This window comes from Ceratotherium simum, chromosome 2, assembly GCF_057802395.1.
Source record: "Ceratotherium simum simum isolate JZ-2026a chromosome 2, ASM5780239v1, whole genome shotgun sequence".
Taxonomy (NCBI): Eukaryota; Metazoa; Chordata; class Mammalia; order Perissodactyla; family Rhinocerotidae; genus Ceratotherium; species Ceratotherium simum.
Window position 1 is genome coordinate 29538944 of NC_141901.1, and position 25853 is coordinate 29564796.

General features: G+C 35.3%; 1 protein-coding gene across 11 annotated transcripts in view; it reads right to left on the bottom strand.

The window, feature by feature from the left end:
* Window positions 1–302: 302 nt before the first annotated feature.
* The window catches only part of CD55 (CD55 molecule (Cromer blood group)), a 37458-nt gene continuing 11907 nt past the window's right edge, over window positions 303–25853 (bottom strand). The window contains exons 7-11 of one of the 11 annotated variants that reach the window (XM_087439961.1): window positions 21429–21905; window positions 18533–18553; window positions 13259–13328; window positions 11121–11220; window positions 9180–10208 (exon numbers count right to left, since the gene is read on the bottom strand). In XM_087439961.1, coding sequence (XP_087296087.1) covers window positions 11124–11220; window positions 13259–13328; window positions 18533–18553; window positions 21429–21905 — 665 coding nt within the window. In that variant the 3' untranslated portion in view covers window positions 9180–10208; window positions 11121–11123. Of the gene's footprint in view, window positions 454–9179; window positions 10209–11120; window positions 12036–13258; window positions 13329–14206; window positions 18554–21428; window positions 21906–25853 lie in introns of those variants that run through there. The other 10 variants (XM_087439968.1, XR_015554496.1, XM_087439965.1 and 7 more) reach the window with 10 other exon arrangements.

The following is a 25853-nucleotide window of genomic DNA, read 5'->3' on the forward strand; positions in this document are numbered from 1 at the left end:
GCCATACAGACATGGTATTTGAATTTTTAGCAACCATCTTGCATCTTAAGTGGAAATTATGTTTGAGCATGACTGATAGAGAAACAAGACAAAATGTTACCAAACCAAGTGGGCTCACCTCCTGGTGAGTTAAATAAGGCTCTACACCAGTGGAAGTTGTCTAACAAAGTAAAGTGTACTTGCAAGCAAATAGGAGGCCATGAGGAATCGTTTCCAAAGTCATGGTGTCCCCGAACAAAGGAAGGTAGGAACTTTTATTTGGTTGGGGAATGAATATTCAAAAGGGAGAGGCGGGTATTCACTTGCACAGGCTCAGTTGGAGAACATGCTTCCACATAATGAGGCGTAAGCTCTTCCTGGAGAGATCTTTGCATTAAAAATAAGGCAAAGGTCATGGGCAGGGCTCTTGTGGGGAGCCTTGGTCAGTTTCAGGATGGCTGGTGGCTACATCTCCTTAACATACAAAAGGAAAAGAAACAACTTGGAAAAACAGTTAATTGCTTCCAAACCCACCTTTGAGTTTCTCCAGGCACCTAGTCGGTGACAAAAATGAACTGGGGTCTCTAATGATTTTGGTACCAGCCTTGGACTGTTTCCCTCTGGAGTTGGTTTATATAAGAAATACATGAATTTCCATCTTAGCTAAGCCACTGTTATTTTTGTTTTCTCTTACATGCAGCTGAAACTAATTCTGAGACTGCAACAAAAATTCATTCTTAGCTATAAAAGGGTCTAGCATGAATGAATTGCACTATAATAAAAACTGCTGGTTGCATTCTATGATACAAACAAGCTCAAGTCTTCCTTCTATCATCCTGATTTTATCTCTCTCCCATCCTGTTTCTTCCTTTTCTTCACAGTATTTGGTTACATGGTAACTAATCAAAAAACATGTCCATTGAATGAAGAAATGAATAAAGAGCATCTTACAGGTAATGAACACAGAGAGACATGTGCCCCCATTATGAATAAGGATTTGGATCATACAATTGAAATAAAAACATAAAATAAAATTGTGTACTGAAATTAGTACTTTATTAAGAGGAATATTAACTTGCAAAAATAAATTAATTCTTATATCCCTTTCTTCTCTCACATGAGATAGATAAATCTTGAAAATAAAAAGTGAAATTAGAAACATGATATTAAAAGATAGACTCTTATTCACAGCACAGAACACCTGGAACCCATGAATTATCATGGCCGCAGGAAATCAGGTTCTTGCCTATCAGGAAAAACCCAGAATTGCAAAAGCGAATGCCACAATATCCATATACATATATGGAAGAACTAAATCAAAAAGCAGTTGTCCTTTTAAAACAATAGTTCACAGAAAACCTCTGAAAAAGAAAAGTAGAAATCATTCTGCAAAATCACTGAGTCTAGTTATAAAGGTTTTTATACACATGAAAGTATTCATGAACTACATATTTTTTGACTTATTTTAAATTTATATATATCGCATCATTCTGACATGCCTTTTTTTTCCTTTCAACATTTCAGTTTTCATAGGTACATATGAGAGTATACATTGAAGATAGGAATCCTATTTTTCAATAATGGTGAGCTGAGTCATTTACACTAATCACCCTGTAATAAGCAACCATGGAAACCATATTAAAAATTTTTTAAATTATCTTAAAACTATTGATGAACCAACAAAATAGAGTGGGAAGTGCCAGAGAAAACTCTGGGAGAAAAACGGAACCCAGAAAAGGGAGAATATCAGTAACAAAATTAAATTTGCCCTAGGGTCATTTACTGATACCGGGAAACTTAGGTTTATCTTTTTAACTTCATGAGGCAAGAGGAACAGAAGTCAATGCCCAGGGTCCATCCAAGGTGGAAAGCTTTATCAGAGATGGTCCTAGCATTGCACTGGATGTGCAAAGGACTTCACCCTCCGACTTAGAGTGAACCAAAAGTAAACCTTTTGGGTCCTTTCTGAACCCAACCCCAGAGGACTGCAGGGAAGGTTGCCATAGCATTAAATGAAGCAGAAGAAATTAAAAAGGAATAGAAATATAAAAACTTAACCGTGAGAATTTGTAGCCACTGCCCAGACATTGTGAAGATTCATAGCCCAAGTTCTCATGACCTGGGGGGGTCAGGAAAGCCCAGGCTCTGCACATGGTTTAAGGTGGTGCCCAAATGACACAGCCAAATAAATCCGTAGGTGGAAAACTAAGTTATCTCTGGACGAAAGTACATTTACCCTATGCCTTAGGGAATCCCAACAAGTATTTTTACAAAGAGGAATGAGCAGCACAATCAAAGGCAACTAGGCACACAAGGAAATAAGCCCCCACGAATGAGAACCTGCAGAAACAAGTGAAAGAATGACACGGTGACTCGGAGGCGAAGAAACAACCCAGGCTTAAGAATTCTATTCAGTAAATTATTCGACAGTGGCAGCTGTCCCATGGTATGCACTGGAAGCAAATAGACCAGAAGCCTGCTGAGTTTTTGAGGGAATTCTATAGTCAAAGAAATTAAGATATGGACTTAGAAAGCCTTTGACTGTTTAAGCTTTTGGGTGCCCAAATTTCATGGACAGTAAGTAGTCTGCAAAAGCTGTATATCCCCCAAGGAGACCGTAGCCCCTAGCCTCTATTCATGGTCATTCTGAAGTGGCCATGGAGGAAAACGAACAAGTAAGAATGTCCCTGGGGCAGATCCACAATACTAGTGACAGATGGTGTTGGCTATAATGAAACTTACTGAGAACAACATAAGAATCAGAGGGAAAGCAGAGCATACAGTACTCCTAAGGCCTTACTGATATTCCATAGACAGATATGCTTGGGCTAACAGAGCTGGAAGTGCTGTGAAAGATAATTTAATACAAGGACTCTCACTCCAGCACCACTTTACATATTTATAGATTGGTGTAATAGAGAGTATAGAATACCGATGTGACAAAGATTTCCACAGTTCTTTTTGAAATATTTATTTATTCTTAACTGACCCCACTTAGGTGAACCAGGCTTCTTTGAGTCCATGCCATCAGACCCCTTTCAAAAAGCTAAAACCATCTACTTAGTACTACCTTAATCCTCTCAGAGGCCTTAACAAAGCGTGATGACAACACCCTTGAGCTAGTCTTTACCCTAAGTCTATGTTTTAGATTGACTCTAATTTCAAGTTTTTCTCAATTTTATCTTCTACTATTTGGAGACAAGACCCAATTTTAGTTTTCCTACCCTGAAAGTTTTGGACATTCTGGGCTCTCTATATTCTTTTTCAATTCTGTGTGCACACTGGCTGGTTATATTCTGAATTTATCTCTTGTCTCTTATCAAATGTAAAACTAGTAACCACTTATACTATGAACACTCTGCCACAAAACCTCTTTGCTCAGGGCCACAAGTTCAACGGGTAAATATCTGCCTTCTAAGTTATCAGGAGCAAGGGTGGTATCGATTGTTTCACCACTGCAGAGTTGCTATTTTTCCAGCCTCCTTTATATTTTAGGATTTTTCATAGCAGAAACCCACTTCTAAGTATAAATTTCTTAGTCAATTTTTTGCTGCTATTAACTCCAAAACTCTTAGTGGCTTACAAAAACAAATGTTTTCCTCTCTTTTTTTTTTTTTTTTTTAAAGATTTTATTTATTTATTTTTTCCCCCCAAAGCCCCAGTAGATAGTTGTATGTCATAGCTGCACATCCTTCCAGTCGCTGTATGTGGGACGCGGCCTCAGCGTGGCCAGAGAAGCAGCGCGCCGGTGGGAGCCCGGGATCCGAACCTGGGTCGCCAGCAGCGGAGCGCGCTCACTCAACCACCAAGCCACGGGGCCGGCCCTCCTCTCTTTTAAGATGGAAATAAGCAGGAGTTTGGATGCGGGTTTCCATCAGATTAGCTCCTGGCTTCAGGTCTAGCTCAGGTTTGATTCCCATGTCTTTGGTCATGCAGATACCCGGCACACGTTCCTCTCATGACTCATAACAGGATCAGAAGAGGCCATGCCAAATCAAGTAAGACATTTAAAGGCTCTACTTCCATTATTTTTGTTAGCATTCCATTGGCCAAAGCAAGTCACAGAGTCTACCTCAGCATCAATGGAATGGGGAAGTCCATTCTGCCTATTATACTGGGAGGTACTGAAAATCACCTAGCAAAGGATGTCCAGGTAAAATCTGGAAGCCATCTGGGCATGAAATTTTCTTTTTGGAAAGATTTCTAATTAAAAACTCAGCTTCTTGAATAAATATAAGACTATTCAAGTTTGGTATTCTTATTGAATCAGGCTTTGTAATTTGTGTCATTCAATTAATTTGTTCATTTCACCCAATTTGTTGAATTTATTGGTATAAAGTTGAATTTATTGGTACAAAATTGGTATTCCCTTTTTTCTTTTAATGACCAGGCTCTGTGGTGAGTGATGTATTCTATTGCATTACTGATACTGGTGACTTTTGTCTTCTCTCTTTATTCTTTATCAGTCTAAAGGACTGATATCAGGAAGTTTTTAAAGATCTAACTTTTGGTTTCATTGGTTTTCTCTATTATTTTTCTGTTTGCTATGTCAATGATTTTTGTACTTATCTTTATTATTTCCTTTCTTCTACTTGATTTTATGACCTTATCACTTTGGAAGAGTACAGGCCAGCTATTTTGTAGAATGTCCCTCAAATTTTTTTTCTGATGCTTCCTCATAATTTGATCAAGATTATGCGTTTTTGGCAGGAACACCAAAGAAATGATGCTGAGTTTTTCTCAATGTGTCCTATCAGGAGGAACTTCATGTTATTTGTTCCATTATTGATGGTGTTAATTTTGACCAGTTGGTTAAAGCAGTGTTTGCCAGGTTTCTCTAAAGTTACTTTGTAATTAATAAGTATCTTGTGGTGAAAAAATTGGACACTATATGATTATCCTATTTCTCATCAGACTTTCACTAATTTCAGAATCCATTGATGAGTCTTGCATGAAATAATTGTTATTGATGGTTGCCAAATGCTGGTTTTCAAATTGCATCATTCCTTCTACATGTATTAGTCGGAATTCTGCTATAAGGAAGGTACTTTCCTTCTCCTTATTTATTCATTTATACCAGTATGAACTTAGATTCTTATTTTTTTCTATGTATTATAGTCCATTGCCATTATTATTTACTTTTTTCTCTAATTGTCCCAGATTTGGTCAGTGAGAGCTTGTTCAAGCTGGCTTCTGAGTCCTTTTGACATGTTACTATCAATTTTTGAGTACTTACTTATTTTCTGGAACCCTTAATTTCTGATACCACAAGATGTTCCAGGCTCATCTTATACGTTCCCTGCCTCAGCACTGGAATCAGCCATTTTCTCCAAAGAACTCTGATTTCTTTTATCAGAAAAAGGTATTTAGAAATCTGGGTCTGGAGTCTTCTAGGCTTTCTGAGCAGACAAATCTAAGATATATACACATATATACATATATATCATATCTATCTCTATATATACATATATATACCATATATAGCGATAACATATGTAAGTCCTCGATAAACAAGAGTGAGTGACCAGAAAGTAGGAAGATTGCAATAACAAGTAGAAGAGGAATGTACAGCTGGCTTGAATTTGCAAACAAATCTCTGGTAAGGCAAAACTACCTCTCACTGATCTCCCTTACTCCACGCGTTACCAGGCCTGGATATGAAGTTGGTGCCCTACTTTTTTCATCATAGCTACTTGCAGACAAATCTCTTTGCTTCCTCACCACAAAACCCTTTTCTCTGAATCTCATGCCATCAGAATATATCACCCACTATCTTATTTTTTGCAGTCATCTTTAGATGCCCAGGCCATTCTAAGCTTAATGGTTGCAATTTATATTCATGAGCATTCACATCAACTGGGCCCTTAGCACTACCCACTAATTTTACTAAATTTCTCTAGTTCTTCCCTTCTCGTCCTCTCTTCAAACATACAACATCTCATGTGTATCATACTCATGATGACCTTGCTTTATACATCATTGAGAAAACAGAAGAAATTTGAGGAAAATTTCCAAAAGCTGTCACCATGATATCCCCGTCGACCTGCAACTGTGCCCTTATATGCCACCTTCCTTCCTGTTAACTATGTGTGATCTGCCCTATCTGCTTCTAAGGCAAATCTCTCCACTTGTGCACTAAGAGCTAAAACTTACTGAGCACTTCCTATGTGGCTGGCACTACTCTAGGCACTTTATGTTTACTAACTTACTTAATTCTCATAGCAATCCTATGTCTCCCCACTTTACAGGTGGAAATCACTTTAAAGATAGATAACTAAGGTACACAGACAAGGAAGGTTCCTCGAGTCACACAGCTGTTAAATGGTGGACTCCAAATTAAGCACAGTCTGTCACCAGAATCCACGCTCTTAACCACTAGCTACACTGCTTCTCAGGGTGGAATCCATTACTTCTCACTTCCTCAAGAACTTTAGAATTCTTACCTCTCTCTCCTGCATCATATCCATCAACATGCAGCATGATATAATTTTCCCCATATTTTAAAATGAAACCTTTCTTGATCCCACATTGCCTTCCAGCAAACATCCTATTCCTCTGCCTCAACTTGTCTGCAAAACTTCTCAAAAAAGTTGTCTATACTCACCTGTATTAGCTAGCTCCAATTTCTCTCCCCCAACTCTCTGTTTTAGCCTCTCAGTCTAGGCTTTTACCTACAACCACTCTACTGAAAGAGCTTTAGTCAAGGCCCCCAATGACCTCCATATTGTAAACCCTAATGTTTAATCTTAGTCTTCATCTTGCTTTCTTCACTTAGGTTCCTTGACACATGTATTCCTATTGCTGACTCCCAAATATATATCTATCTTAAGCCAAGTAACCTCCTCTGAGCTCCAGATTTGTATTTTTGACTACTTATACAACATCTCCACTTTGATGTCTAAAAGATATCTCAAACTCATCATACCTGAAAACTCCTTATCTTTCTGTTACAAAAGTCTTTCCCAACTCATTATGTGGCAACCTCTCCCTTTGTGTTGTTCAGACTAAAAATCTTGGTGTCATCCTAAGTCTTTTCTTTTTAACTGCACAGCTAATCTTTTAACAAATCCTGCTAGTCGCAACTTCAAAATATAATACACTTCCCATCACTCATCTCCCCAGAAATTGTCAAGATGCCTGGCTTGGAGACTTTGAGATTGCTGGCAACATCGGTCTTCTTTGTTGTTCACAGGAATCTTCTCTCTTCCTGGTTCTGCTTCTTCTACCTCTGTCCTCACAGCTTAGTCCATGATGAGAGTATAGGATTCCAGAGAAGAAAAGCAAGGAAAAGAGTTATCTTTAAGTAGTTCCGCTTCCATTCTGTCATGATGTTCCCCTGTGGCAAGGAAGACCAAAATTTGGCTACCTCCTTGGAATTCAGAGAGGGAAAACTATACGGAAAAAATTTAACATTTTAGTAAATTATCCTACAAGAGTGGAAGAACAGTTACTCTTTTTAAAGAGTGTATGGGAGACTTGAGATGGAAGTGGTGGGAATGGGAAACCAGGAAAACACCACTTCTCAACATTGAGGCATATGAAGTATGAAAATGAACCAGCCACTATTGGAGTAGACTGCAAAGGAAGCATTAATGCTAGGGAAGAGGCTGTTTTTAATTTAGGCAAGGGCATAAAGGGAACACTCAAGGTCTGTGGGTGGAAAATGAGGCATGTCCACTTTGGGCATTAACCAAAAAAACAGTGCTAGGGTTTGATGAGACAAAAACTATTAATGTTCAATTGTCCCAAGATTTTTGATAGTGATAGTGGGTTAAATATTATAAAACACAAATTTCTGTGGTAAGCAAGTATAATTTCTTGCAACAAATAAGCATCAGTCTCAAGAATAAAGGCAACACAATCTTTGCAATCAAAGTATAATCTCACAGGAGAGCTTATCTGGGGAAAAAATAAAACTACACAACTTTATGACAACAGGATACAAAGTAATTATAAATCTTCCAGGAAAATCCCAATCCCCTCAACATATCTACTGTTTATATTATTTTCTTCAAGGTAACTGTTAAATATTTTTTCAGCTTTTACCCTTATCTAAATAATAAGCTATAAAACCTAACTCAATGTATGGTATTGTCAAAGTTCAATATTTCCCAATGTCTAAAATTCTTGCTATTATAAACCTGTGCCCGTTGATTCTAACTTTTAATTTAATCAAAGTGGAATAACATATTTGGAATTCATAATTTTTGCTTCCACACTAAACAAACAATACACTGTAGCCCTCTCTCCAAGCCTTTCCTATTTTGAACATGCTGCACTACTTGCAGTCTCCAATCCCACCATGTGAATCTCACCTATTTGTCCTTTCTCAATTCACATCCTGTTCTGAATGCCTCCCTGCCCACCACTCATCCACTTAGCAAAGCCAGTTTAGGCACCCTCTGTATTCTGTATCTACAGTTGTATAACTCTATGTTCTTTCTCTCAATAAATGTAGAGTTTTAGTCTTCCTGTGGTAGACTGTAAGCAACTTGAGGGTAGACTACTCTGTGTTGTAGTCATCTTGGTAACCTCAGCACATGGTAACCCGCACATAGTAGGCTCTCAGGTATTTTTCTGAACAACTGAGTCAGTGTTATCCTTGCTACTATCCCAGGAAGCACCAGATTGTCAGAGTAGACACAGCAGGCTCCCCTATTTAACAAATGAGTGAAGTAGCAGATGGATATGTGCCTAGTCACAGAAATTTTAGGAGAGTTAAAATAATTTCCTAATATTAGAAGCTATTAGGAAATTATTATTAATCTTGTTAGTTGTGATGATTATGGTTAGGTAGAAAAAATGCCTTATTGTTAGAAATGCGTATTGAAGTATTTATAGTGAAATGTCATGATGCCTATGGAATTTACTTTCAAATACTTCAACAAAATAGATGAAGCGATGTGATAAAATAATTATTGTTAAATTTAGTTATGCTTATATTCTAGTCTATTCCAACATTTAAAATGTAATTGGCAAGATGACAAGAATATATTAAGAATTTAGAAATTAATGTGATTGCTTTTAGGTAAATCAATAACAAGTTATACATTAAAAGTAACTGAAAATGAATCATACTAGGATAAGCAAAGGACAGCATCCTAAACTACTTATGGGAGGAAGGAAGGGAATCTCTTATTTAGAAATAAATTATTTACATTTAAGAAAACAAATTTCAAATACTACATGAGACAAAAAAATGTGATCAATTATTTATTTCTATTTAGGGAAAATAGATTTTTTCTTTACATATATTCTTGAATGTTTTTTGTTATACATGTAAAACCAATATGTTCACTGACAAATAAATATAAATAAATTAATCTTAACATTACAAAAGAATAAGATTTACAATAATTTGGCTATGAACATCTCAGCTCAGAAATATAGAACTTTTTTTATGTTAATATCGTAATATTTCTGGATACTTTTAAAGACATTAAGTCAAGGAAGACACCTTTCACCCTTTCACAGGGCTCTTCCCCCCCCCCAAAAAAAAAGGAAAGAAAAGATTGTCCTAAGAACAAAATTGTAGTGACAAAGAATTATTCCTTCATGCTATACTCTTCCTTTGCCACCAACTAAACCAAGAAACTGAACACTCTTGGGTCATTAGCATGTTTTCCTTTAAAATATTTTGCCAACCCATTCAGACTCATTTTAATGGAATAAGATGCAAATGCCTTATAGTCAAGAAGGATTATTTTATAATGTGGCTCATTTCTTTTTAGGAATTTTGCTCAAAAGAGTCTGATTTTACTGTTTGTTTTCAATATCCAATTCATGTTTTTTAATTTTTTTATTTCCTTTGTAAGTAAAAATAACATTACATATCTAGTGGGGAAAAAAGTCACTTATTTTCTTCATGCTCACATTCTAAGCATGAACAAATCTCTACACTTTCCTACACTTTTAGGAAAGTAATCACTCTCAATCCTGCAAGTTGTTCTATTTTCAAGAGTCTTAGGAGTGTTGAGAATGTGATTCCAGGACAGATTCCTTTTTCTCTTTGCTTCATTGACATTCCTATGCACCTTAAGGACAACGAGAACATGTAACATGAAGAGCACTACTGCATTTATTGTGTCCACTCCTCCAGAAAGCTCTAAGAAACTACAAATGTTCTGTGTACTTGTGTGCACTTTCTTCTTAACTCTTCTTTGGCTAAGTCAGCTAGCCAATAGTGACTAGCATCATAAGCAAAACTGTCAATGTTATACATGTGTGTCCTGAAAGTTAAAAAAAAAAAAAAAAAAAAAAAAAAGTTAAAATCAAAATAATTTTATTTACTGGTGAGAGACATTAATTTTTTTAGTTACTATGTGATACACCACAAAAAAGAATCGGTTAATTTGGGTTGCAAAATAAATGAAAATTAGTAAGTTAGAATGGAGACGCGCAGCCAGGACAGAGTTTCGAGTTCATTAGCTATAGCAACAGCAACTAAAACATGAAGCTTGAGTTTCTCCTTCCTTGAGATTAAGTGGCCGAGTTAGAATCAACTAAGATACCTTCAAATTAAAAGTCAATGAAAACCCTCTGACTACTACCTGTGGAATAGAGGAAAGTTTTCATCAAAAAAACAAGACACCTAGAAAGTTTCACAGATACGCTTATGTTATTTTTGTGTAATAATTCTGTATAACAATATAAAGGAGATATCTTACCAGATCTATATACATGACTTATAAAAGGTACCTCAAAACAAATTTTCATATTTCTGAACTCTGGAAACTCTAAAAAGCCATCAAGCACAAAGGAGAAAGAAATACAATATAGGCCAATCATCTCAAGACACAAATAGTCATAATGAAGGCATTTCTATTTGTAAGCCCTCATGTATGAACCTTTTGGTATTTTTCCAAATATCTGTGGCATTGTTAGCATCCAATCATTACAATCAACTGAGTGCAAAACACAGGATGAGATGATGAGCCTATTGCTGAAGAGTCGAGAACTGGTGACACATCATACGGATGAGAGAGTCTATATGTTAGTCATCCATTCAACAAAGAATAATTCTGACAATAACAGGGGTTTAAGCCTCTATTATTCTTTAACAGTCAGAGATAAATCCTGAGCCAAGTGTATTGATGAACATTTTGCAAGATACAGAAATGTGATTTTATAAAATCATATACCTTTTATAATTTACCAGGTCTTACTTCTGAGGCATCACCGCTGAGTAAATTATGAGCTATAACGTTGTGTGCTTTGTTGTTCTCATGTGTGTAATAAGAGCTGAACAGTAGAGAAGGAAAACACTAATTGAATTACATAATGTTAATTTCAATCAGAAAGCAATATTGGCATTTGCTTACAATCACATCCCTTTTATAAACTAAAACTTATCATACATACCCAACACTTCTGAAAGAAGTAAATAAATCTTTTGATAGGCAAATACAAAGGATCACCAGGTGGAGGAACGTTATCACCTTCACACTCATTAACTCTTACCCCATCCACATTAAGATCAAATTTTTAATTAAATCGATATGAAATCAGATTGGAAAGGATAAAGTTAGCTCTTATCCTCAGCAAAATACTTATACTTCCAAAATAAGGCAAGTGGAGTGTTTTTTAAGTGTACATGAAAAAGGCTAATTCTTTCTTAGAGGTTTGCATGAATTTCCTCTCACACAGAAACAGAGGAATTAGATTTACTGCAAAACCCCAATAAAATTCAAAACAAATATTTTCTCCTATGTTTCAGTACTTTTCATCCTATTGAAAATATCATGGCCAATTATTTTACCAAAGTATGTAAAGAAACTGATGACAGCTGAGAGAGAGCACCCATTAAACTCATCACCTTCCACCCCCCTTCACCTACCAAGCCCCAAAGAACAGGCTTTGGAAGGTAAATTGATAATGCTCTAATTCAAAAGGAGAGCTGAAACAAATGCGAGGAAGTACATAAGACTGGTGGTTTACTTTTTTTCCAGAGTAGTTTTGCCGAGGCATCTGTACCAACTTAATTCACTTTATGTGACTTAGAACTCTGTTGTTTTTCCTGGGCTCTAAACCACATTCTTAAAAAGTTTCTGAAAAATCTGAAGAGAAAGTTATATTTTACTACAGTTGCTATTATAGCATCCAGAATACTTTATTGGCAGTAAACAAATATCTGTAAAATTCATTAAAAAAAAAAAAAGCAGGACCTAATATGGTCAAATATTTTTAACAAAAGACTGAACCATTTAGTGATTTAAAGAACATTTACCTACTTAAGCTTATAACAGGCTTAAATAATATTGTTAATTTAAGAAGAAAGGAAAGAGTTATAGAGGGTAAAAAGTAGATAGTTCACATCACTCAAAGAATTAAAACACGCAATTTAGTAACAGCATTAAAATATAGTTGTTCTTAATTCATTAATGAAAAAATAGACAGGCGTTGAGGCAAGTTTGAAATAACTCAAGTTTATATGAACTCCACAATTAGTTTTCTGAACAGTAAAATCTACAAAACAGAAGAGGGTCAATTTAAAAAATCCTCTGTCTATAAGATATGTCAGAGCCAACCATGACATTATACTTATATATATTTAATGCAGATCAGATGCTTCAAATAATACTGATTTTTTTTTTCAGTGTGTTGCTGTTTTACCACCTGAGGGCCCACTATGTGTCAAGCAATGTTCTAACCTCTTTACAGGGGGCAGGCAACTCATTTGGATCCTTACTACAATCCCATGAGGTAGGTACCATATTTTCCCCACTTCACAAATAAGAAAACTGAGGCATAGAGATGTTAAATTGCTCACAGTTACACGGCACTTAAACAGCAGACTCAGGATTCGAAGCAAGCAGTCAGGTTCCAGAGTCTGCCCTCCTAACCACTGGGCTGTTTTTGGCTAGACTGGCATCTATTAATAAACACAACTCAGAAAATGGCCTAATCATAGGCAATTAAACAATATGTTAGAGGTTGATTTTTCCTAGATTTCTTTGCTTCTGTACAACATACAGTTACTATCATAAATTGTACTGAGTAGGGAAAAAGGTGAGTTGATTAATAGATTGCAAAGTGAGACTTCAGCTTTCAAATCACTTTCCTTTGAAATGTTGTTAGTGCCCATAAATATATTGAGAAGTTTAAAAAAATAGACACAAAGTTTGTTCATCCAGGATAGTAATTACAGACAAAAGGAATATAAAGATAGTAAGGCAAAAAATGCAATTAAGCTAAGAGCGTTATCTTACTGACACAGTGCGAAGTTTTACAGAGAAAAGTTAAGAATAAATTTTTAAAAATCATCAGAATTTCTGCTCACCCTGATTTTCCACAGTCCAAGAAAATTTTGACTAGAATTAGGATAATTATTACAGTACCAGCAACTATTCCTTGAGGGGGGAAAAAATTGGTAGAGTTAATAGAAACATGAGCAATCACATATACAGTAGTTTCACAATGGCAAATATACTGGTTATGAGGCAAGTTCAAGAAAAAATAGAAGACATGAATTATATTTTGTATATGGCTTCCTTATGTCACAAGTTTGACAGTAAACATTGCTTGTTATTTGTCTTGTTTTCTTTCAAAGAAAAATGAAATAAAATATTTAAAATAAGGTATCACAATGCTCAAACAAAACTTGACAGGTTTGAGAGGATTCTGAAGTGTTTCAACCCCATCATGCTCAATTTTAAATGTTTTGATCATTGATCATTCAAACATGATGACTGAATTATGTAATTTTAGCACTAGAAGGTACCTTGGCGTTCACTCCCATTTATAGATGAGTAAATTGAGTTTCAGAAGGGTGAAGATGACATGTGGTTAACGTGAAGGTCATTTACTTAGTTCACAGTAAAGATAACAGAGATGTGGGCATTTCTCCATCACAGGAAAGGTATCATCGTCTGAGCATGGAGGGTAAAATATATTTACTTTGCCTACAGAATATGCTTTTCAGCATTCAGTCTATTGTAGATAAAATTTCATTTAGAAAAGCTAATATTTACTTTTAAAATTAAATGCACTATTTTGAGTTAAACAACAGCAAATAATTGGTCAAGTAAATTGGTCAACAGCAAATAATTTTTATAGCTTGTTTCTTAACACACAATCTTTCATCTCAAAACCACCCATTTGCCCTTTTCCCCTACCCACCTTGGGTCTCCCTTTTCCTCCCCACTCCACCCACCAAAGTCCTTGAGCTCTACTCTTTTGATTTGTACTACAAAAGAAATTAGAGATGATACTAGAAAAGCAACTGAAGTTAATGTGACTAATAAGTGTATTTGGTTCCAAATCAGCAAAATATAGACGTCACACAATTGCACTACCATAAAGATATACGATTTAAAAAGCAGCTATTTCCACCACAGGTAAGTTTTCACAGTATTTTACCCAATTTCTTTAACTGATTTCCTAGCACCATATCATATAGCCTGGAAAGAATGACTCATAAAATAAAACATGGCTTCTCAAAAATTTTGAGTTTCTTTTCCCTTCACCAATATCATTAACCCCATCATTTTCAAATGTTGCAAAAACATCCCATTTTCAATTTGAATGATAAATGAAGACAAGAATTTAAAAGTGATCCAAAATATCTGGATGAAAGAAGTAAGAGCTAATTCCTAGAACACTGATCAGCACATATATATAATTCTAGAAGATAGCATGTGGAGGTTGACCATTTAACAGAAAACCAAATCAAGATACTGAAATATGAGAAACATAATTCTACATAAATGATTCCTCATAAATTAATAAGAGCATTATCTCCCAAATTAGAAACAAAGAAAACTTTAAGGTAACAAGGCAATAGTTTATGATCTCAAAATTCATTTGGTATCTATAGAAAACCATCCCAAAAGTGATTCAGTGTCAATTTAATATCTATGCAATTTGGATAAATGAAACCAAAATTATGAGTAAAATTATGATTATGATTCCAATGTTCCTAATCATTAATTGAAGAGCTTTTAAGTAGGAAAATTACATAATTTTGGAAAATGGTTTTCTCCAAGTAAAAGGAGTATTTTAGTAATGTTCCCCATTATGTAGAACTATATTTACATAGTGTTTATTTATTTATTTATTTTTTTATGAGGAGATCAGCCCTGTGCTAACATCTGCCAATCCCTCTCTTTTTTTGCTGAGGAAGACTGGCCCTGGGCTAACATCCGTGCCCATCTTCCTCCACTTTATATGGGATGCCGCCACAGCATGCCTTGCCAAGCAGTGCTTCGGTGCGCGCTGGGATCCGAACCGGCGAACCCTGGGCCGCCGCAGCAGAGCGCGCGCACCTAACTGCTTGCACCGCTGGGCCGGCCCCTACATAGTGTTTAAAATGTTGCAAAACAGTTTGACACCTGTTATCTCATTTGATCACCTCCAATAACTAGCTCAGTTCTTGACAAATAGTAGGAAGTGTTTAATAATTGTCTATTAAATTGCATTGAATGATACTCTTTTTGCAGATGAAAAAACTGAGGCCATTAATGTACAGAGTATCATCTCCATTTCCAAAGAACCCAAGTCAGAATTCTACCTACAAGATCTGGTGTTAATTAAATGACCTTTATCTCCTTTTCTGAGGAAATGTGGGTTCACCCAGTCACTTCAAAAGGTCTCAGTTGAATACCTAATAAAGGAGAAATGCAGTCCAGATGCTATGAAAAACTGAGAAAGTTGTGGGTAGGTTTTGTTCTTCTTTCTAATCCTATAACAAAATAAAGGGACTGAGGTCCGTGGACAAGTGAAGTCACACTAGAAAGAGACTTTTGTAGAAGGAGAAAGCATGTGCTTGAGTAAACGTTAAATTTTCAATTTATAAATCAGGATTCAACAGTGCTTCCTCAGCAACGTCCACAGGTCCCTCTAAGTGCCTTGCTAGTATCCTTGGACTTTCTGTGCCTCTGTATTTCTTCCAAGTTTTTAAATAAGGAAGGGAAATTCACACTTGCCTTTCCAGACTAAGCAGATCACTGAAAAATTACATGTTTATATTATCTGACTTCTTAACTTTGAATAACATGTAGATAACTGAAGTCACTTTATAATGGGATTTAAGTTTGCCACGAGTAGGGCCAGTTAATAAGACACAGTAAAGACGTTTATATCAGCATCTTATTCATTTCAAATAGCCACCGATGATTCAAGGCTCTTAAAAGCACACTTCAATTTGGGCTAGTCTGTAATATATGCCACATTAAGGTAGACATATATAGCATAAATATATAAGCATGTGATATTTAAAAGTACAGAAGAAGTACTTTAGATATTTCACTGAGTATCCTTTAATTTTTTCCTTAATAATTCCTTCAATTGATCTATTAATCCCCTTAAAACATCAGGACTATTTTAATTGTCAAACGAGTTGCACAGTTTCCTGTCCTGCCACTAGGACAAGAATCTTTCTATCCTTTCAAGTACCTAGTGCTGGAGAAACTAGTCATCTGCCTTTATTTAAGTGCCTAATAGCTATGTGACCTTGTGCAAGTTACAAATCTTACAAAACCACAGTTCTCTCAGCTAAAAAATGGGACATAGCTATATCACAGGATTGTCGTGAGAAGTAAATGAAATAACATATACAAAAATCTTAGTATAGTATTTGCCACACAGCAAAAGTGCAAATATTACCTTAATAAAGGACTATGCTTATTCTTTGGCGTGGCCAGAGGGAATGATAAAATTGTCAGAAATCCACCTTAGAAAAAGAATAGTGACTGCATTCTATGACTTCTTTAAGCTGATATTTATTCAATTTTTAGCACTGTACTGGGAGTTTTCATCTCAATTACCTCAAGCTACAAAGAGTTTAAATAGGAATCATGGTGGTCATCTCATAAATGAGAAAATTGGGACTCAGAGAGATTAAGTTAATCGCTGGGGTTGAACAATTACTAATTAAAAAAAAAAAACAAACAGGCTTCAGCTAAGGTCTGGCTAACTCCAAAGCACAAGCCCTTCTTCTATATAATATTGTCATAAAAAACAAAAACAAAACACAACTACATAGAGCACGTATTTTCAATGTGGATGGTATCATCCCAAAAGGGTGAAAACAAATTCCTACCTTTTTATATATAAAGTATGGATATACATATAGCACATAAACAGATTTACAATGTATCTGTGGTATTAAAATTTCACGGGGGATGACTAGGAAAAAAAAGTCTAAAAAGCTCCTTAGGGGGGAGAGAGCAATGACAAAAAAAATTTTGAGCAACGCTGATAGAGAGCCAGCAGAAGAATAGCTTTAAAATTCACAGTAAAGGCTTCATTTATGTGGCAAATAAGGAAGTTCTGAGATTAGTCAGTCTCTGTCTTAAGGGAATTAAATAGGAAAAAATTCAAATACTTCCAAAGTTCTAATATCATCTGTATCATTCACATCCATTGCAGTGTAATCAATAAAAGCAATTTCCCTGCAAACAGAGTTTGCTTATCTTTAAAATGAGAAAAGTGACCTGATTCACAGAATAAATTTAAGAAATAAAGATAATTTTCAGGTTTATATTTTACAAGTATAGGATCCCAAAGAAAATTATTGTCATATGTCTGATTCAAAAGGCAAAGAGCTACTCTTTATTTTTGAGCACAATTTGGTATTACAACTAACTCTAAGAGAAGGTTTCTGGGAAATCATATAGTACAGACTTCAAGAATTTCAGAAAATAATAAGCGCTTTAAACCTTCACTGAATGCCACTGAGCCGGTGAGAAAAAGCTCATCTATTAAACCCATCACTGTTGTCAATATTAAATCATTGAAATCATGAGATTTTCATTTAGAATACATTTATTTCTATTTAAAATATAGAATGAACAAAGTGAATTCCAACTGTTGGAATCTTTCAAGATAAATCTTTTAGCTTAGGACAGATTAATTCAAAATATAAAAGAACTGTAATAAATAACAATAATAAAAATAATAAAAAAATAGCTGCTTTCAGAATTATAGTACCTTGGCTAGTTCATGCATGCATAAAACAGGATACTTCAGCTTATAATGACATAATTTTAAAATATGCACTTTTTTATAAGAGCATATTTTCTATTGGACATTACTTATCAATATGCCAATTTAGTTGCATTGCTTCTTAACAAACGTTTCTTTTACCACCTTCTTTAGGAGTTAGTAATCTTCTTGTTAATGCATAACATCAAATAATATATATGGACAAATATAGAAATGGTCAAGGAGTAGTTTATGATTAATTATAAAATACTTCAGGATAGAAACTGTATTAATAACTGTCTCCACGTGGTTCTTCAGCTCCTAGAGTGATGCTTGAAACAAGAGGCACGCAATAATACTTGATTGATTGGCCAAATGATTTGAAGTTGTCCTAAAATTACCTTGGAACAAGAACATGGTTGAGAATACTTAGGAACATACCGGGTACCCAGCGGTGTCCACAAAACACGCCGATAAAATGCATTTACCTGCTTTCTTTTTGGCACCCATAAACACTGCATTTTAATAGTATTTCTAAGACAGTTAAAAGACAATATTCTCTTCCAGGAATATGGATTGTACATGCCACAGTGATGACAATTTCTTTTAACTGCTGGAGAGCCAAACTTACCAGATGCAATGATGACAGCACCTAAAGAGAAAAAAAAAGAATTACAAAAATAAGAATTTTAAAAAGTCATTGATTTTCTAGCAATTTAATATATATATATTAATATATATATAAATAAACTGTACTTGAAAGGTCAAAAGTAACTCAGATTTCTGTAACTAAAAGAAATAATTATGAATAAATTTATGAAAACAATTTCACATTATTAACTTAATCAAGTAACATACACCCATGCCTGTATCTATTCAACAGAGTTAACACTATAAACATAAACCATGAAAAAGAGTTATTGAATACTGAAACAAACACCAACTAAATTTGGTTATATGACTTGATGGGAAGAAAAAAGTTTGAAAGGTTAAATAGTAAATAACTGCTGATCAATCCTATGATCAAGAAACTATCAGAAAATGAAATCTCTTTCAGCAGACTCTATCAAAACTTAAATGACCATATCGCCTTATTATTTTTACCTTTCAATGACTATGAATGAGGCACTGCAAAAATTACTTTCATATATTTATAATAATAAACATGCTGCTCTCTTAAGTGGTGAACAAATTTACTCAAAGTGCCATTGAGAAGAGGCAATATTACACAGCAAGATTTAGAGCTAGCAAATGTGTTTAAACCTCACTTTTCTCCCTATTAACTATGCACTGTATATGTATCAGACAAGTTAATCTCTAAGCCTCTAATTCATCATCTATAAGATGAAGCTAAAAAATACTTATTTTGCAAGCTTGTTGTGAGGACTAGTGTTGACAAATGGAAGCTGTATGGTACGTGTCACCATAATACATACTCAATAAGTGGTAGCTACTTTTTTTTTTCAATAAGAGCAAAACATGATACATGATATTTAAAAATAAATTAATTGTACATGAGAGAAATTTGATCCCACATATTGATTGTATTTTTATAATAATTGACTCAGATTTAGTTTAAATTTGTTAAATTATCTTGCATTTTTTGCAGAAAGAAATACTTCAACAAAGTTCTATAACAAATTTATATAAAGTGAAACTCATTTCTCTTTGCCTTGCCCTATCAAAAACTGGGTATATTCAACCTAAAACTTTTAGGTTGTCATAAAAATTTAAGAAGTCAGTAACCACATACATGTGTTAAAATTAATAAACTAAATCTTATCTAAATGTATTAACATACACCTCAAAACCAATGTTGAGGGCAAAACGTCAAGTTAGGTAATGAAATATGACACATTCTTTATATAAATTACAAAAAAAAACCATACAAAACAATATTATGTACTAATTATGTATACATACATGTAGCATAAGAATAAAAAATTAGGAAGATTGCACTCCAACCACAGGGCAGTAATTGCCTTAAAGCGAGAGAAATGGGAGTGGGAAAAGGTGAAAGGGAACTTGAACAATAATATCTGTAAGGTTTAAATTCTTAAAAATATCCAGGTAATGGCAAAATAGGCTTCAAGATAACAATTATGAAATGTATGAAATCATTATGAAAATATGGTCCAATTCTGTAAAACTATCTAAAAAAAAATACAATTATTTGATGCCACTAAAGAGTGACCAAAAGAAGGCAGGAATTGAAGTTCCTCTTTTAAAGAGGGGAATTAAATGGGGTAAGATTTTGTGTATTTGGCTTTTTACCCACAGGAATAAAGAAATATACAAAGGAAATCTCAACAATAATATCTGTAATGTTTTAAGTTCTTAAAAATTACCTGGATAATGGCAAAGTAGACTTCAACATAGCAATTATGAAGTCTGGACAAAATATTGAAAAATAACAATAACAATGATTTGAAGGTACTGGAGGGCAAACTAAGACAGGCAGAAACTGTTCAAAGCCAAGGGAAAGAACTGCATGGAATGAGATTTGCATACACGCAGCTGAGGGGACTCTCTAGGCCATGTAGTGTAGGGAGCGGAAAGTCACAGTTTTACCAGCTTGAGAAGTTAGAGGATGGAGTTCAGGATCAAGAGAGCACCTGAAAAGCGAGGAGGCAAATCTGAGGGCCTGCTAATGTTCTATTTCTTGACACTTGCAGTGGTTACACAAATATTTGCTTTAGAAAAGTTATTGAGCAGTACATGTATGTTTTATGTGGTTTTCTGTATGTGTGTTGACTTCAATGAAAAAGTTAAAACAAATGTTTAAAAATTATCTCTTTGCTCAGTCCTATTGAGATTTTTCCAAGGAACTTAAAAAAATAGGTATCTCTATGAGAGAACAAGAGTGTCTATAAAATGATTATACATTAGGCAACTTGTGAGACAAGAAGACAGCCCGGTGGCCTGAAGCAGCATTAATTACTAAGAGGAGTTTCATTCATTCTCTCAACAGGTATTTCTGATGTGTATGGCATATTTTACTCCACTTTCATAAAAACTGTCATTTAAAGAGCCTTGTATTAACATGAACTATTTCAAAGAACTCTGTTTTCAATTACTTAGAAGACACTGCTGAGATGCTTTACCAAATTAGCAACTCTAGGGCACCGGGAGAGATCCTTCGGCATGCTTGCAGGATGAGTCTCTGTCAATAAACCAGACCCAGAAATCAACCTTATGGATGGTACATATTTACTCCCTTGAAGGGTCTTGAAGAATTCCATGACTCCCTAAAGCTAACACAGAAAACAGAATTTCTTCACCAATAATTTAGCATTGTTTTTATGGGGCCACAACCTTTTTCTATATTATCACAAAATGTTTCTTTTTTAAAGATTTGCCCTAGCACAATCCAAGTCTGCCTCTGAAGAAAGTCAAAAACATTAGTATGAAAAAATTCTGGCTACAATAAATCAGAGATTATTTAATTTTGCAATCCCAGTCAAGTTGAAATTTCCACCACCGCACATTAGATCCACACCTAGGAAACCTGAACAGTGTCAACTGACCTGAAAGAAGGGTTCCTCTTCCTGCAGATGTGGTTGTTACAGGAAAACGCGTGGTTGCCCTGGGAACAGCTGGAGTCGGTGCTGCTGTAATAGGAGCAGCAGAGGTCAATCTCTGTGTTGTATGGAAACCCTTAGTCACTGAGGCATGTACAGGAGTGGACTTTTGTGTTGCTGGAAGACTCTGTGTGTTGACTCTTTGGGTTTTTGGTGTGACTTGTGTAGCAGAAGCATTTGTCACGATGGGATTCTGGGATGCTGGTGGGATCTCTGCAAATAGAGTGTTCGATATGGGGGATTTTTTGACTGTTGTAGCTGAATCATTTGCTGTGGTGTGTTTCCGAGGAGTTGATTGGGCTTCCGTAGTCGGAACATTTACTGTTGTGGGTTTCTGAGAAGTTGATGGGACTTCAGTACCTGTAACATGCACTGTGGTGGGGTTCTGAACTGTTGATGTGACCTTGGAAATCCTAGAATTATCTACGGAGGAAAAATATTAAAAAAAATTAGCTAAATAATGCTGTCCAAGTTAAGATTTAGGAACCAACTGCTTGCTCTATGACTCTTCTCTTTATTTCCTCACAAATACCTAAATATGACTTTTAGGAAACCAAGTCTTATTGTGTATTTCCCAAGTAACTGAAATGCTAGTTTGTTTTTGCTTTGATATAAATTACCTACAGGCAACTAAAGTGGATTTACACCAAAGTAGTATTGAGGTTCTTAAACCATTTTCTGTGTGAGGAAAGGAAACCAAAGTCAGAGTTGACAATGATCTCATTCTGTGAAACACCCCAAATAAAGATATTTTCTCTCATAAATTGTCTTCCTTCACTCATGCCAAGACCAAAGAACAGCAGGATGCAACCACTGGATCAATGGAGATAATCACAAGATAGTTAACTTTTTCCAAAGCTTTAAGGACATGTTAGTGACCTTGGATACTTGTTTTGTTTCACTTCTTTTTAAAGTAATAAAGTCAATTGGAATAAAATAATTTGCTTTTTCTTCTCTTCCGCTGGTTACCAACTTTACATACATTAGTTCCTCTTTGGATTTTAGGGCAGATGATAAATATCTGAAGTGCAACTTCAGTTAAGATCCTATTCTGAGAATCACAAATCTAACAATGTGGCAAAATGTTAGGTCTTCAGTGTCTGTCTGACTTCGGGTTGCTTATACAAACTCTCTCTTGAGGCAGTATTGAGTAGTGCTTAAGCCTATTTCACCACATACTAGAGACTGTCGTCAATTTCTCTAATCCCTCTAAGATTTGGTTTTCCCATCTGTAAAATGAGGATAAAAACAAAGAAGATTTTATAACATCATTGTAAGGAATAAGGCAAATAACTTCGGTAAGTTATTTCACACACTGACTGTCCCTGAAGCAACACGCTGTATCATCCCATACTACTACTGCCAGCACCATCAGCACACATTCTAGGTGCTGTATGTCCTTTACTTCTGCTTCTTTTACCTATCTCACGGGATGCTATAAGGAATAACTCAAGTAAAATACCTATCAGGTAACACAGCACTTAGCAGGCCCTCAAAAAATGATAGATATTATTAGGGTAAGTGAAGTTTCTATATGGACTTCATCTAAGGCCATCATATATAAAATTTATTTTTTGTTCTACCAAGTTAGTTCTCATTTTCGATCCAGAGGACATATGTACTACTATAGTTTAAATTTCCTGGGAATTACTTCTCCAGTTATCTTTTGTTATTTGGTGTCTAGTTTAATTCCATTGTGATCAGAAAGTACGGTCTGATTACTTTCAGTCTTCTGAAATGCATCATGATTTAGCGCCCAGCATATGGTGAATGTCCCATGTACACTTGAAAAAATTTTGCCCCGTGTCCTTATAAGGTTCAATACTCTTATATATCAATTTTTCAAAGTTTAATTGTCGCTCAGATCTTCTATTTTCTTACTGATTTTTGGTTTCTTGTTCTATTAACTATTGAGATAAGTATATGGAATTCTCAAACTATAATTGTAAATTTGTCATTTTTCTTTCAGTCCATTTTTGCTACATATAGATTGAAGCTACTTTCTCAAGTGCACATAGATTTCAGATTGTGATATATTCCTGTTGAACCTACTCCTTTATCATTATGAACTGTCTTATCTTAAAGTATACTTTGATATTAGTAGAGTTGCACCAGCTTTTTTTTTTGGTAATTGTTGGAATAGTATATTTTTCTATCCTCTACTTTCAACTATTCAGTGTTCTTACTATAAACTGTCTCTTATAAACAGCAAATAGTTAGATTTTATCTTTTTCTTTGTTTTTTTTTGTGAGGAGATCAGCCCTGTGCTAACATCTGCCAATCCTCCTCTTTCTTTGCTGAGGAAGACTGGCCCTGGGCTAACACCCGTGCCCATCTTCCTCCACTTTATATGGGACGCCGCTACAGCACGGCTTGCCAAGGGGTGTATCAGTGGGTGGGTGCCCAGGATCCGAACCGGCGAACCCCGGGGCCGCCGCAGCTGAGCTCTCAAACTTAACCGCTTGCGCCACCAGGCAGGCCCGATTTTATCTTTTTAATCTAATCTGACAATCTTAGTCAAATTACACTTAATGTAATTACTGATATAATTGGGTTTATATCAAATAACCTCACTATTAGCTTTCTATTCCACCCATCTATTTTATGTTTCTTTTTATTTCTCTTCCTCTCTTGTTCCCTTTGGATTAAATATTCATTATCATTCCTTCATTAGCTTATGATTTATACTTCCTTTTACTATTACTTTCATGACAACCCTAGAGATTACAATTTGTATTAGACTATGTCAATTATGCAAATTAACACTTTTACCATGTTTTAGTACTACTAGAACCTTATAACTTTTAGATTCGATTTACCTCTTTCTGCCTTTTGTTTTATTGCTATTGTACATTTGTATTCTACATATATACAAACCCCACAAGACACTGCATTTATTGTTTTGTAAAGTCAGTGTTCATTTGCCCTTGGCGGTGTTCTTCATTTCCTCTTGCATTTTCATGTTTTACCTGGTATTTTTTTCATTTTACCTGACGGATTTCCTTTAGTTTTTCATTCTGTGCAGATCTGGTCTGCTGGTGAGAAGTTCCTTTAGTTTTTATATGAGAACATCTTTATTCCGCAGTTTTAAAGGATACAGTCATTATTATAGAATCCCAGGTGAACGGCAATTTTCTTACAGCATTTTAAAGATTTCTTCCTATTGTCTTTTGGCTTCCATAATTTTTGTTGAGAAGTCAGTGACTGGTTTTATTGTTGCTCCTTCAAAGGTAATGTGTCTTTTTGTCTCTCAGTGCTTTTATCATTGTTTTGAGTTTCCAGAGTTTTGCTATGAGGTGCCTGGAAGTGTTTTGTTTTTATTCTGCTTAGAGTCCTGAGAGCTTTTGCAATCTGCTGGTTGATGTATTTCATCAGTTTTGGAAAATTCTCAGTCATTATCTCTTTAAATGTTTCTTCTGCTCCTATTTTTTTTTTCCTCTCTCTCTCTCTTTTTCTAACATACATTAGAACACTTTAACATGTCTCAAATGTCTCAAACTTTTATCTCTATTTTACATTCTTTTTTCTCTTTGTGCTTCAGTTTGGGCATTTTTCATTAATCTCTCTTCTAGTTCCTAATACTGTCTCCTGCTGTGTCCAAATCACTGTTAAATCTATCGTGTTCCTAATTTTAGATATTCTATACTCTAGTTGTAGGATGTCTATTTTACTTCATTTTCCTAGATTCCAATTTTCTTGAAATTCCCTATTTATCTTTTCCTTTAATATCTTAAACATATTAATCACTCATTTTCAAGTCCTTGTCTGTTAACTCAATTACCTGGCTCCTCTATATTTGGTTTTGTTTTCTCCTGATTTGGTTATAGTTTCTGGCTTCTTTTGATGTCTAATAATTTTTTTGTTGTATGCCAGACATTGTATATAAAACCTTCAGATGATATAATCTTCCAAAGAGAGAGTCTCTTTTTCTGACAGGCAGATTGGATTGAGGGGATCACATCCTCAGCCTATGAGGGACTGAGCTGGGTCACAGTGTTAGGAAGACTCAGTGTACTTCTGCTCGTGCTTTTGCTTTTGATGGACAGTCTGGTGGATCTTCATTTCCTCAGCCCTGAGAGATTGTGGGAGATCCAAGTCTGTCCTTCAGAGGTCCCCCAGCCCAGCAATCTAGCTTCCTCTTCCACAGAGCTTCAAAATGGGCAAAAATGTCTTACGGGGGAGACTTGGACATATGCCTGATATGAGCCTGTTCCTCTGACGGGTATTTGTTGTCCCAATACCACAATGTTCAGATAGATTTCATTTTGAACTTTGGAAGCTTTGGGTCTAGCTCCCCACTTCCAGTGGGGAGTCTCACATGTGGTCCACATGCAGTCCCAGAAATCAGCAAATGGCCCTTGGGAAAAACTG